We start from the raw sequence: 13,435 nt of genomic DNA, 5'->3' as shown, positions 1-13,435 counted from the left end.
CCCACTAAGTGGAACTTTCCAGCCCTACATCACAACTCTGTGACACGTGGAGCACCCTCACTGCCCAGTCCCCAGAGTTCAGATGAGCCTCACCCTGTTCTCATTCACTCTCCATGCCTGAGGATGAGATGCCACTTCTGGTGCCAGAGGCTTTGAGAACACCAGGAGAGCAGGTCTGCAGTGTGTGCATTGCTCTTACACCCTTCCCTGGGTGTCTACGTCAGGCTGGTGTCAGGGACAAGATGCTGACCTGTGCCTTTGGTTTGATCTCACACCCCTCTCCTGGAGAGCAAACCTTGAACTACTCGATTCACATTTGCAAACTTTAACTCATGTACAAGCAAATACAGATTGTTGCCAAGAGAAACCTATTGAATTTTCCCTCTTGTTCATGCCCTGCCAGGCCCAAACAGATTCGTGTTCAGTGGAGCCCGAATGCAGTTTCATCCAGACATCTTCCTCTAGTGCACCACCTCCTGAGCTCCAGACTTACTTTATTTCTCCTCAGCAACCAGAAGAGAACTTCTGGTGCAGAGTTTTCACTATGAGTAGCTTTGTTATGGGTAGCCTGAGTTCCACAAGGTGAAATAAGCAACAAGCACCCCTGCCAACCAGCTTCCTGCCCCAGCAGGGATGGCTGTTCTCTATGCTATTAATAAAAATAAGGTAAAAGCAGATAATTCACTGTGAAAGAGTCTCTGGCTGGTGGGAACACTGGAAGGAGCTGGGTGCAGGTGCATTGATGGTGCACGGTACAGCTTCAAAGCTTATACTTTAATGAAATATGAATGTATGTTCAACTTCTCCTTTATTTCACCTCCCTGCGAGCCACTGATGATGATGCTCGCAATGTGCCTTGTCTGTGTGTGTATGTCCTGAATTTTCACCAGTGTGGATAAAGGAGCAAACCAGCCCTGTTCTCTGTGGCTTTCTATAGCAGGCTGGGCTGCAGGCATCCAGGTCCCCAGGTCACTGCTCGGCGCACTGCTGTGCACATCGCTGCTGGACCAAGGGTTCCTCTGCTCTTGCGAAGCCCCAGCACTGCTTCTCAGTATTCCCGCTCTCCCAGCATTGGGAATTATGCTTTCCTTCAGTCAGTTTCAGTCTTTTGAAGAACCCATAATCCATTTTCTTCTTTTAGGCCAAGGCATTATCTTCAATACAAGACACTTCTACATCTAAATTCCATTGCAGCCGCAGGGTCACACTGACTCCAGCTACCAATGCCAGCATGGCTTAATGGCTCCAGGGCAAACAGAGACCCAGGCACACACTTCAGAGCTGGTTGCAACAATGGAGTCACCTTTTCATTCTGGATGTGATGGATGGTTCAGGCGTGGTAGGCAGGAAAATGAAACCTGTCACTGGAAGACAGATGAGGGCAGCATTTCCCTGCAATGTCAGGACACGCTTGTTCCCTCTCTCTGAATAGGTTTTCACCTTACCTTGGCTGTTAGTGTCTAAACTCCTTCCAGGGGAGCCTTGCCAAATGTTCTTGTTCTTCATACGAAATGTAGGGGCCACGTTGCTTGGGAGGTATGCGGAAGGTACACAAAAACAGAGGCAGTTTTTGCAACTCAGAACTCATTTATATGACAGAGGTTTCTCCCCTTTTCTAATGGATCCTTTGGCATCACTTGGGGTTTTGTGGGTTTTTTTGGTTGGTTGGTTTGGTGGTGGTGTTTAATTACTGTGTACAGTGAATGGTGTATTTGCTGTTTCCTTGTGTTTTAAAGGGAGGAATGGCCATAGTAGCCAGTGGAGAACTGTGCTGATGAAATGAAGGTGTGCAGAAGCAGGCAAAGGTCCTGCTACTGTGTTTTTCTGTGTTGATGCTGTTGCCCCTTTCTCTGTTGATGTCTTCCTTGTGTCATGACCAGGCTGAGGATGGCATTTAACTGCCAGGACAGTCTGGGAGTCTCCAGCTGTTACTGTTGGTCCTTGATGTGTTTCCCTAAAGAGCCAGCTCTGGCCTTTGCACATATTGGACTTGATGATCCTAAAGGTCTTTTCCAACCTAATTGATTCTCTGATTCTATATCACCAGTGTATGCAGACCCACTGTTATCCTTGGGATGCTTAATGTTCTATTCACCTGCCTTGGCCAGATGGGAGCCGCGGCGTTCCCACAGCCAGGGTTGCTCTGTAAGACCAAGCCAGCAGTGGGTAAACCCCTTTTCTCATCTCACTGCAGTGCAAGGGATGAGGTCATATTGTACCTGTCGGATTGCTAGCTGACAGCTGGATTCTCTGGTCCTGCTTAGCCCACGGCAGCACCGAGCCGCACTCCTCCCGCTCATCCAGAGCACTAGGATTCATTAGCCTGCATTTATCAGCTCTTGCTAGGGAAATAGTGAATAATGAGGCCTGGTTCAGGTAATGAAATGATCTCCCTCTCACATCTGATTACACTGCTGCTTATTATTTCCTTGGTGTGTAATTTTGCTTCCCTGGAAACTTGTTTTCCAAACACTAATGACTGCAGTTATGGCCTAAAGCTGAACCTGCCCAGCAGCACTGCAGGAGCCTGGTGAGTTCTTTGTGGTACCATCATTAGCTAATGGATGGATGGAGACAGCCCCTGCCCCTTTCCTGGAAGTTACAAGGAACACCACCAGGAAAGGTGCAGCCCTTGGCATCCATTATGAGCAGCTTATCTCCTTCAGGTATCAATGCTGTGACTCTGCCAAGCTAATTGCCCTTCTTCTCTGGCATTGAGTTTCTCGGAGAGATATCTACTATGATTCCTCTTCATTTGTAGTTTGCTGGCCAAGAAAAAGACATATTGCTCTCATTTCTTCCTTAATTCCCTTTCTTCTTCAGTACCTTTCCTGAGTAACCAGAGTAGTGCAGGCTATTCCAGATGCCTTATATGGGAATACTGAATTTTCTCTCTACTGGAATGACTTTCCTGGTACATCTTAGAATTCCATCTGCTTTTTCCATGGCAACCTGCATTTGGTAGCCTGGAGTCATCCTGAGCGAAGGAAATGTGGCCAGAAATGAGCTTTTGGGACCCTTCCCACCCAAACCAGTCCATGATTGTCAAGACAGGAGGCACCTGGTTCTGTTATGGACTCCCGTGGTGTGCATTGCTGGGACAAACTGGCCCCGTAGTAGTGCCTCTCCTTGTGTTGCCCAGGGTACATTTGATTGCATGCATATGCAGACAGTCACTAAAAGGGGAAATCTGACCACACAGTGCAGGGGCTGCAAACCATCCCAGGAGGCTTATTAGCCTGATTGATGGTACATGGCTTCTCCCCAGGAGCTGAGCAGAGTGTAAGCCATCCTTATATGAAAACAAGTGTGGGGAAAAGACATTTCTGCAGAGAGTCGTTCAGTCTTTTCAAATTAGGTTTCTTTTTTAACCTAAACTGTTGACTAATGGGCTGAAAAATTCCTAAATGTGCCTGGTTTTTGCAGACAATGCCATTTTTCTCAGGAAAGAAAATCATTAAGTGACAAGTGAATGAGTGTGTCCTTGTCAGAGTGGTTCTCAGGCTCAGCTGGGGAAACAGATGTGGAAACGGTTTAAATTGAATGGTTTTCCAAGCTCTGAGTCAAAATGTAAATTGTCGGGATTTGTTTTCCTTTCAGGGCTTTGCACATCTTTGCTCTATGCTCCAATTGTGCATTACTGCAGAAGTCAGCGGCCTGGTAGCTTATCAGTGCACTCATTTCCCAAGCTGTATTTCATCCCGACGGCCTGAACACCTTGGAGGAATTCCCTGGGAGCTTTGTTGCTTGCATCTGGCTGCTCCTCCGTGGTGAAGCTGGACTTGGGCAGCCAGCCTGCACTTCAGCCCATTGGTAGGCATGTGATGGGTCACCCTGTGTTGGAGGAGAGATGCTATTTCATTGCCTCTCTAGGATCATCCCAAACTCTGGGAAAGGTCCTATGGGGCTTTACCAAAGCAACGACTTAGTTTTGTTTTGCTGCCATGAGCTTTGTCCTTCTGACACAGCTGCTGTAAACCCTGCCCTTTCTATCCAGGGCAAGTCAGACCCATCCCAAGTCCCCCTTTAGTCTTTGCTTGCAGAGATTTGCAGCTCCAGATGCAGCTCAAGCTCCACTGAATTTGGCTCCTATGAAGACAATTTATAACTGCATTCCCAACAAATATTCTACTGCATCTTAGCTAAAAACCTGGAGTCAAAGGAATGAAGCAAGTGTGGTTTATGGGTCCTCTTGGTTACAGCAGCGTTGCAGTGGCCCTTGTTTGTAGGCATTTCCATTACCACCAGGAGAGGTAGGAGTGGGTTGTGCAGGAGATGTGAAGAGATGTGCAGGAACCTTGGGCTTCTGGAGCAGTAAAGTCTTTCAATCCTGTGGCTGTTGGGAGCAGTACAGGAAGAGCTGATGATGTGTCCGAGGTGGCAGAAGGGGTGTGAAGATGCTGCGGAGGCGGGATGCAGCCCTGTGAGGTTTTGTGTTTTCCATCCTTAGTGTTGGTACCAGTGTGCAGCAAGTGTTACAGCTGCGTACTGCTCTCAGACAGCAAACAGAGAGGTCAGAGTCTGCACCACCACCCCCACAGCCACAGGGACCATCCTCAGCTCTCTCTGAGCTAGGCTGCTCCTTCGTAACTCCAAGTCCTTCAGATCTGCGTTCCCCCCTTGCAGCGAGGGTCAGAGGAAGCCTGGGGATGTCTGTACAGCCCAGTCTGTGTGAGTTGCTCTCTGTGCTGTCCAGGGCCTGCTGAGGAGCTGGGGTCCTGCTCTCCTCCTGGCAGGAGCTGTGGGAGGAGGGTAAGATGGTGCTTCAAGCCTCGATTTCTGCATCTCTGAACAAGTTGTTGCTGCCTATGAGCTTAATGGTTATGAAATCACAGAGGCATTCTGCTAATGAGTCGCTGGTGGGTATCAAGCGATGGCTGGTGAGGGGATGAATGGATTTTTTGGTTTTGTATGGTTTTGTAACCTGGGCCAAGAGGGATATGCATGTACTGGGCTAGGCAGAAAACACCTCTAAGGAGGACTAAGGCCATTAGGTTGCACACAAGGCTACCCTGGTCCAAGAGTATTCTGCATCTCTCTGCTGTTCAGGAAGGGATTCAAGATGCTCTGGGCCAGAGAGAGATCCACAGTATTCAAGGGAAAGATTGAACTCCCAATGCAATGATGTATACAGCTTTTTATTAGCTTTCATGTGCTGCAATAAAACTCACCCCGGCATTAAGCATTCATGGTGCTGAGAAGCATCTAAAATTCAGGAACAAGTTACTGCCTCTGTGGTTTCAGGAGGACTTCTGTGTCTTTGCACTTCTAAATGCTGGCATAATAAATCCTGAAGTGCTTTCTTTCCTCATGCAGATGTGAATAATACAGCTGTCAGCTGGTGTGTCTTCTATAAGAAACGATTGGCAGCCCTAAGGTGGATAAGGGCTGGAGGCCTGAAAATCCCTTTAAATCCAGAAGCAGACACAATGTAAAGACAGTCATCTTTACAACAAGCATTTTGGAGAGTGCCTGTTAAAGTGCAAGTGCTGGAGCCCCTGTGGGGTTGGGTGCCTTCAAGAGCAATGTGAGCATTGCAGCAGCTTGCCCCATCCATCGCTCCCCAGCCCCTCCTGCTCACCCTGCCCACCATGTATTTCCTCTGTGGGGTCCTGATCTGGAAATGGATCTACTTTGCTTTACCAAATGGCAAGGGAATTAAGCTAAACACATTAAGTCATGTCTGGATGCATTGCGGAGCTTCCATGAATGAGGAAAACCTGTGTTTGTCATTCCTGGGAGTTTCTTCTTTCCCCAGTATCAATAACTCCATGTTCTCAGAAAATACGAAACATCTCCATGAACGGTAGAGTTTTAGCTTCGAGCCAGGAGCCTGGTACCTGGAGCTGCATCTGTGTCACATCCTTCATCCTCTCAGCCATTAAATATCCTTGCCAACATCCCAAGCTCTGTTCCCTTGCAGTTCTCCCCTTGCTCTCAGACACGCTTTGATTCTCTGCAATATTGCATTTGATAGTATAACTAAACAGTTCTGAATATTTCCCTTTCGGCAACTGTGTCTTCCCTTTCAAATGGAACTCATTTCCCTGTTGTAAATCAGCTTTAGAGCCTTGTATGTCTGAGGAGAGGCTCCAATCGAAGCCAGTATTCTGCATTTCCATTTCTTGACCCAGCGGGTAGAATTGTGTGCAAAATGCAGGAGAAATGTCACAGAGATAAAACGGCATTGGGCTGGGTTCATCCTCAGCTTAGAGCAGCTGATGTTACGGAAAACATCCGGACTTTGTGGAGATTGAATTCAAAGAGGGTAAATACCTTATGGGTACTGCTACATTTCAGTGATGATTTTACTGACTACTGCAGCATCACCTGAGGGGTTTGATACAGTTTCTTAGTTTCAAACCTGAAATATAGCTGAAACACGTTTCTATGCTGGGAAAGTCTGCAGTCTGGGTGCGGGATGAACTTCCCAAGTGTACTGACAGCAAACTTGGGCTTTAGTTTCCTTCCACCAAACCACGTTTATTGAGGTCGGGAGAACGCCTCTGCTCTTCAGACATCCCGTTTAACACTGATGTGCTGAGAGAGCTGGGCTGGGTCAGCTGGAGAAGAGAAGGCTCCTGAAGGGGAGACCTGAGAGCAGCTCCAGTGCCTAAAGGGGCTGCAGGAAAGCTGGAGAGGGGCTTGGGACAAGGGATGGAGGGACAGGCCAAGGGGAATGGCTTTAACCTGCCCGAGGGGAGACTGAGATGAGCTCTTAGGCAGAAGCTCTTCCCTGGGAGGGTGCTGAGGCGCTGGCACAGGGTGCCCAGAGAAGCTGTGGCTGCCCCATCCCTGGCAGTGTTCAAGGCCAGGTTGGACACAGGGGCTTGGAGCAAGCTGCTCTAGTGGAAGGGGTCCCTGCCCGTGGCAGGGGCTGGAGCTGGAGGAGCTTTGAGGTCCCTTCAACCGCAGCCGGGCTGTGGTTCTGTGATGTGGTTCTGTGAGCTCCGCAGTGTAACCGGTTCTGATAACAGCAGGAAGCGCTGGAAATGCCCCTGCCTGCGCCGAGGGGCTGAGGCACCGCGGAGCTCAGGCCTGCCCGCTCGCTCCGCAGGCGCGGCCCGGTCCCGCCGGTGCCAGCTCAGCCTCGTCACGGTGACGCGGGCGGAGGCTGCCGGCAGCGGGGCTGGCAGCGCCGCCGCTCCCTGCTGACAGGAAGGGGAAGTTGGGCGGCCATAACTGCCGGCAGCGGCCTGTGCCGTGCTGCGGCAGCCGGGCTGCGTGCTCCGGGCCGGAGGGCAGGCGCTGGGCCGCAGGGGGGATGCTGCGGGTGCTGGGGGGGATGCTGGGGCGCAGCCGCGGGCTGTGGCGGGGGGCTAGGCCCGGCCTGCACCCCAGCAGAGCCGGCGGCGGCAGAGCCAAGGGCGCTGAGGACGGGGCCCTGCAGACGGCTGAGCCAGGTGGGTGGGGAGGGCTCGGGCGCTGTGTCCCGCTGCAGCGCGGGGGTGAGAGGGCATTGCCGGGAAACGGGGGTGAGTGAGCGTGGTGCTGCCGTGGGGCTGGTGCTGCCGTGGGGCTGGTGCTGCCGTGCGGGTCAGGAACGCTCCCGAGCCGTGGAGCAGAGCGGGAGCTCTGAGCAGCGCAGTGCACGGGGTGGGCTGAGTGCTCGATCCTCCTCCTACGGCGCCAAATACAAGCGGCACTTCCATCTTTTACTGTTGTGCGTATCTGTAACACGGAGCTGCTGCGAGGGCTGGAGCAGCTCTGCTCTGGAGCCAGGCTGAGAGAGCTGGGCTGGGTCAGCCTGGAGAAGAGAAGGCTCCTGAAGGGGAGACCTGAGAGCAGCTCCAGTGCCTGAAGGGGCTGCAGGAAAGCTGGGGAGGGGCTTGGGACAAGGGATGGAGGGACAGGCCAAGGGGAATGGCTTTAACCTGCCCGAGGGGAGACTGAGATGAGCTCTTAGGCAGAAGCTCTTCCCTGTGAGGGTGCTGAGGCGCTGGCACAGGGTGCCCAGAGAAGCTGTGGCTGCCCCATCCCTGGCAGTGTTCAAGGCCACTGCTGGCTGCAGGCCCAGTTCAGCCCCTTGCTGATGTTCCAGATGCAGTTCTCAGCCTCACAGGCATCCTCTGAAAGGGAAGCACAAGAAGCAGGAAAGTAAATGTACCTGAGGTCTGGGTGCCAGGATTTACCCCCAGGGTTTCTCAGCCCTTCACAAGCCCTGGCACGCACGAGCAGGCCAGGGGCTAAGGAGCCTAATGTAATTTCACGAGCACTGTCAGGAAGAGATGCTCCCTCTGCTCTGTTCTGTAGCAGCAGAGATTTCCTTTCAGCCCAGCACCAACAGGGAGTGCAGGGCACTGAGGCTGGGGCCATCATTATGTCCCTGCACGCCCTGGTCTCCCGTGGGGCATTTCTAACCACCAGTCCCACCCTTGCAAGCACAGGGCAGTGTAACCAGGCACCCTGGTTGCACCAGCCTGGGTGTGTGAGCGGTCCCAGGTCCCCTGTGATGGCCACTGCACAGGGGTGCAATGCAATAGCCAGGATTTGAGCTAGCCATTGCTGTTTTTTCAGCGTCACCCTACCACTGCCCTTGTCGTGGCCTGTCATTGGGTTTGCTTCCACCAAGAGGAGCCAGAGTCCCTTTCTCATTCCGCTCACGGTGACAGCATGCTAATGGCATCACCGTAGTAGTCTGGTGGGATGTAATGTATCATCATTAGAGTACAGTAATGTGGTACCCAGCTTGCATGAGAGCTACTGCCAGCCTCCCACCAGGCTGTGCTTTAACAGACCTCATCTCTCCATCAGTGCTTACAGGAGGAGACGCTGTCGAGGAGTTGTTAATGCTGCTGACAGGTTGCTTAACTCACTAGTTGGGCCATTTAAAAGCAAGATGCTTGCAGGTTAAGAGCAATGCTGCGGGCTTGGGTGGCTTCAGCCCTGCATCCTTTCCCCCTTCATCAGGAAGGTTAGAAGACAGTTCTAGTTTAAAACCTACCTAAACAACAACAAATAAAGCACAAAAGTAAATAAGCTGCAAATGTAAGAAAGCCTCTCCCCCCAGCTGCTGGCTCCTTCTGACACAGGAAAGCACATTTGGCTCTCACGGAATAGAGAAGTGTTGTTTCGAACTCGCACTCCTTTCCTGCTGAATGACAGCTTTTTTTCTCCTCCCTTTAAGCTCAGCTCATTGTTTTCTCCTATAAAATGTCCTGCAGGTTACAAGACTTTCCAACGCGACAGAAGGCCTACGAACTTTGATAAAAAGGTGTTAGTGTGGGCAGGACGCTTTAAAAGGGAGGAGGACATCCCCAAGCACATATCGTAAGTAGACCTGTCTGAATGATGCTTTTGGATGTGAATGTACAGGTTGAGCTCCCAGTCAGCATTACCCACAGTGGTGCTCATGTGGGGGGGTTCACCCTCCTCCGTGCTGATGGGCTCTGCTGCTGATGAACCTGAATTGTTGGGGAGCATAAACTTTTTGTCATGCCCTGTGAAGGAAACTGTATCGGATACAATACATTTCAGACTAAGCTGGAGCATCTTTTGCAAGACAAGTGGCTTTATATCTAATATGCAGTTTGTTGAGCAGGATTCGTTATTCCTGTTGTTACTGATGACTGTTGGGAGTAGCAGTACCCTGCCTGTGTGGGAGGGTGACTAAATCTTTCCCCTATAAGCTAATTTTTTGAGGAGTCCTCTGAGAACTTGCAGAAAGAGGAGGCTGAAACACATTGTACATTAATAAGCACTTGCTGGAAGACTTGAGGATTCATTACTCAGCTCCCCATGGTCTCATGTCACACATGCTGCTGCAGGATGGAAACTCTGCTCTGTCCTCCACAGGTCTGAGCTCCTCGAAGCAGCAAGGAGCAACGTCAGGATAAAGGTGTGCTACATCATGATTGCACTGACTGTGCTGGGCTGTTTGGCCATGGTCATCACAGGCAAAGAAGTGAGTATTGTTTCTTGGTGAACCAACCCACTTAATGTATGGTCTACGTATGCTCTCTTTGTAAATAAGTATGTGGGAAGCACAGCTGGTAAATGTGCTGGTTAATGTGTTCCTTCTGACCCGCTTTGCCATGAACCTGTGCAGAACAGTGCTCTCTATCATGGTATCTCACCAAGAGGCTGGTCCAAAGGTTGTGGAGTACATTATACAGTGTCAATAGTGCCTGGTCTTGCCCTGCATCTGGGGAGCAGGAGGCTTCCTTGGTCCTGCCTACCTAGCCTGTGCCACTACAGCCACCAACAGCTGTGGCATTCAATTCTTCCCATCCCAGTGGTGGGCAGTGAGGGTCTGGTGCCTGATTTGTATGCCCCAGTGTACCTGTAAATAGTTATAAGCGTGATTTTCCTGAGAATCAGAGCTGCAAATGGTGAAAAATTGGTAAACCAAGCAAATACATCAACTTCTGTCACTGCAACATACCAAAAGGGTCAGTGGGGTATGAAAGCCACTGGTGCAAATGTGGGGAAACTCAGCGGTGGGGAATGTGTGTGTTCAATGATTTTCACCATTTCCTTTCAAGGCTGCTAAAAAGGATCAGACTCTGGTGCGGATGAACATAGAAAAGAAAGCCAAATGGAGAGCTGAGGTGGAGAAAGAGCAGGAGGCAGCTGTTGGGAAGGCACAATGATTGGCAACAGATTTAATTTGGCAGCAGAAGATAAGTGGTTTGCACACATGGCATATGTACCTGTCTTCATTTAACCCTTCTGAGCCTTTTCACTGAAACTCTTTCAGGGCAAAGACTTGCTCAAAACCTGCTCCATAGCAACTGGGAAACTCCGATGGAAACCCCAGGAGCTGCTTTCTGTGGCCTCTGGTCATTGGCACTGAGTTCAGCCAAAGCACAGACATCTCTTCTAAAGTGGGAAGTGTGGAAAGGACGAATGCAGGACTCCTCAGCTTGGGGTCAGCTTTTTGTGGTACCACTGATGCTCAGCATGGCCTTGGTTCTGTCACCTCACAGCCAGGAAGGATGCAGCCCTACATTGGAGAGCATCCCATTCTCTGCAGTGCCTATAGGGCAGACAGCCTTGGCCAAAAGAGACTGAGGACATGGGGAAGAAGAGTCTGCAATATGTTTTCAAAGCACCAACAGGTCCATCATCTCTACCTCTGAGCCTGCTGCCATCACTATCCTTTCTCCCTTCCCAGCCCTTTGTGGGATTCCGTGGCTGAGGGACCCCATGCCTGGTACGTGAGCCTGGCCTGGAGGCACCCTTTGTCCTTTGAACGGCACTGGTTTTGCTTTATCATCTTCTGCTTCCAGTTGTTGCCATGAAAGTTACCTAGCACTTGTTTTGTTGTGACTTTAGTTAGGAGTAATTGTTAATACATGGTTTACTAAAACTGGTTCTTTTTAATCTTCATAGTTCATAAATTCATAATAAAACAGCTGTCCAATTACATCTGAAACAGAGACGTCTCTTCACAGCTTCTTTTAAAGTGTCACCAAACTCTCTGGGATGGTGTTTAACAGATGGGAGATGCTAATGAAGTATTGAAAGTTACATTTTCATTAAGTGATTAAACTTCAAGACAGGCTTTAGTTCATGCTTCTGGGTGCTGACAGTCTGAGTCCCCCTGTAATGCCTCAAGACCTGTAAGACAGGGTGGTGGAGCTGGGTGTGCTGCATGGGACATGGCATGACAGAACCCAGCCATCTCACCCCAGCTGCCATAGGAGATGGCCAGTGCTGTATCCAGCCTCAGCCTTTCTGCAGCATCCTGAGCATCATGCCAGGGCTTGGCCTTTGCAGGGTTTATTACTCAGAGAAATTGCACTTGTGCTTCTGGGGGCTCTGGAAGCTCCTACTCAGGTTTCTGAGGTTTATTGTGTTAAAAATCAGGTCCACTTACTGCTGCTGTGTCATGACATGAACAAGCTGCTGGCAAGGACAGGATGGGGCATCAGCAGGTGGTCAGCAGCTCTTGGGCTCTGAGTCTCCCTCTCCTGTGATCACTGGGCAGCTTTGTCCCCTCCTGTGCTTCTTAGGAGCACTTTCTCCACGTTGCACCCCTGTTTAGGATGAGGAACATGTGAGGGGGAACGCTACCTCTGTCACAGCTCAGTGTGTCCAGTCCTTGTTTCCAACTCACAGCCCCATGCAGTACAATTCACCAAAAGTCACGTCTGCTCCCTGTAGTATTGTTCATGAAGCACAACTCAGGGAAGTGAAAGTAATGGTCTAAGACAAGTGCAGAGTGAACAAGTCTCTGCTGGGAAGGCACTTCTGGCTGCACAGGTAATGTGGGCGTTTTCATTTTACATGACCTGGTTTTCTTGGTTAGTGCAATAAACCTCAAGAACTACCTCAAAGTTAGTGTTCATTTGGGGACAAGGTGAACCAGCTCTGGCCAGCTTCTTAGATTTATATGTAGTTTTTTCATTCTTAAAGGGCCCAAGCAGCCTGGTCCAGTGGAAGGTGTCACTGCCTATGGCAGGGGCTTGGAACTGGATGAGCTTTAAGGTCCCTTCCAACCTAAACCAGTCTTTTATTGTATGATTCTATGGCTTTCATGTGCCTTTTCTAAGAAGGCAAATATAACAGTTAAATGAACCCATTTCACAAATCCACATCCATGTTCTGAGCTTCCCTGAGTTAGAGCAGGGAAGGAGATGACCATAACCCTATTTAAAGAACAAGCAAATCAACTGTGACTTGTTCCACTCTTTGCTGTGCACTTCCCTCTGCCTGGGAAAAGACAAAAAGCCTGCTTCAGGTGTGAGCTGTTCTCCAGCCCTCTCTAACAGTCTGGGGCTCTGTTGACTCAAGCAAAAAGCTGCTGCGTTACACACTGTCATTAAGGAAAAGTGAATTCCTCAGAAATCCTCCTCTGGGAGCCACTGGTGATGGGCCACTTCTGAGCAATCAGATGACCCAGTGGTTTTGGGCTCTCACAAAGAGCTCTGACTGTTACGGAGGGAATAATTCTTTACCAGTCCTGGCTGCATCATTACTCATTTGAATATCATAACATCCCTCAGAAAGTCAATCAGGCTAATCACTGCCTTGCACTCGGGCAGTGGCAGGTGGCTGCTGGTGTAGCACAGCCTTGGTTGGAGCTGTACCCTGTTGTACTGGAGGCACCGGCACAGGACATTGCACTGCTGATGGCCTCTCCAGTGCTGGGACTTACCACTGCTTGTTAAAATCAGCTTCCATCTGGGTTTGCAAAGTCCTTTAACCCTTCTCTTGAAAAGCTTCTAATTATCAGGGCTTCCTGAGTGTATAATTGCTAATCCTCACCACCCCCTGTTGTGTTGTTTGCTTTGATTTCCCCTCCCATCTGTACTACTACAGTGTCACACCTGACCCACAGGTCATTTAAAAAAGGGGCTGGGGGTTGTTATTAGGTAGGAGTGACTCTTTCCTTTTTAACAACGTGCTCTACATTTTCTCAGCTTGCTCCTGAGCACTGTGAGGGGGGTTGGCATCTTCCTGAGGCAGGGAATGGTGCTGGGGAATGTGC

The 13,435-nt window shown here is 50.1% G+C and overlaps 1 protein-coding gene across 1 annotated transcript; it reads left to right on the top strand.

Moving 5' to 3' along the window:
- The first annotated feature begins 7,225 nt into the window (after positions 1–7,225).
- On the top strand, positions 7,226–11,379 carry LOC130596888 (protein FAM162B-like). The gene is made up of 4 exons (XM_057404936.1): positions 7,226–7,403; positions 9,165–9,270; positions 9,796–9,904; positions 10,485–11,379. The coding sequence occupies exons 1-4, from the start codon at positions 7,265–7,267 to the stop codon at positions 10,590–10,592; spliced, it is 462 nt and encodes a 153-aa protein (XP_057260919.1). The 5' UTR covers positions 7,226–7,264; the 3' UTR covers positions 10,593–11,379.
- The last annotated feature ends 2,056 nt before the right edge of the window (positions 11,380–13,435 follow it).

The sequence above is a fragment of the Pezoporus wallicus genome, unplaced genomic scaffold (assembly GCF_028554395.1).
Source record: "Pezoporus wallicus isolate ANWC-B61680 ecotype Strahan unplaced genomic scaffold, APGP_CSIRO_Pwel_v1 contig_6217, whole genome shotgun sequence".
Classification (NCBI taxonomy): domain Eukaryota; kingdom Metazoa; phylum Chordata; class Aves; order Psittaciformes; family Psittacidae; genus Pezoporus; species Pezoporus wallicus.
Note: the sequence above shows the minus strand (reverse complement) of the source record. Positions and strands in the feature narration are given on the sequence as shown.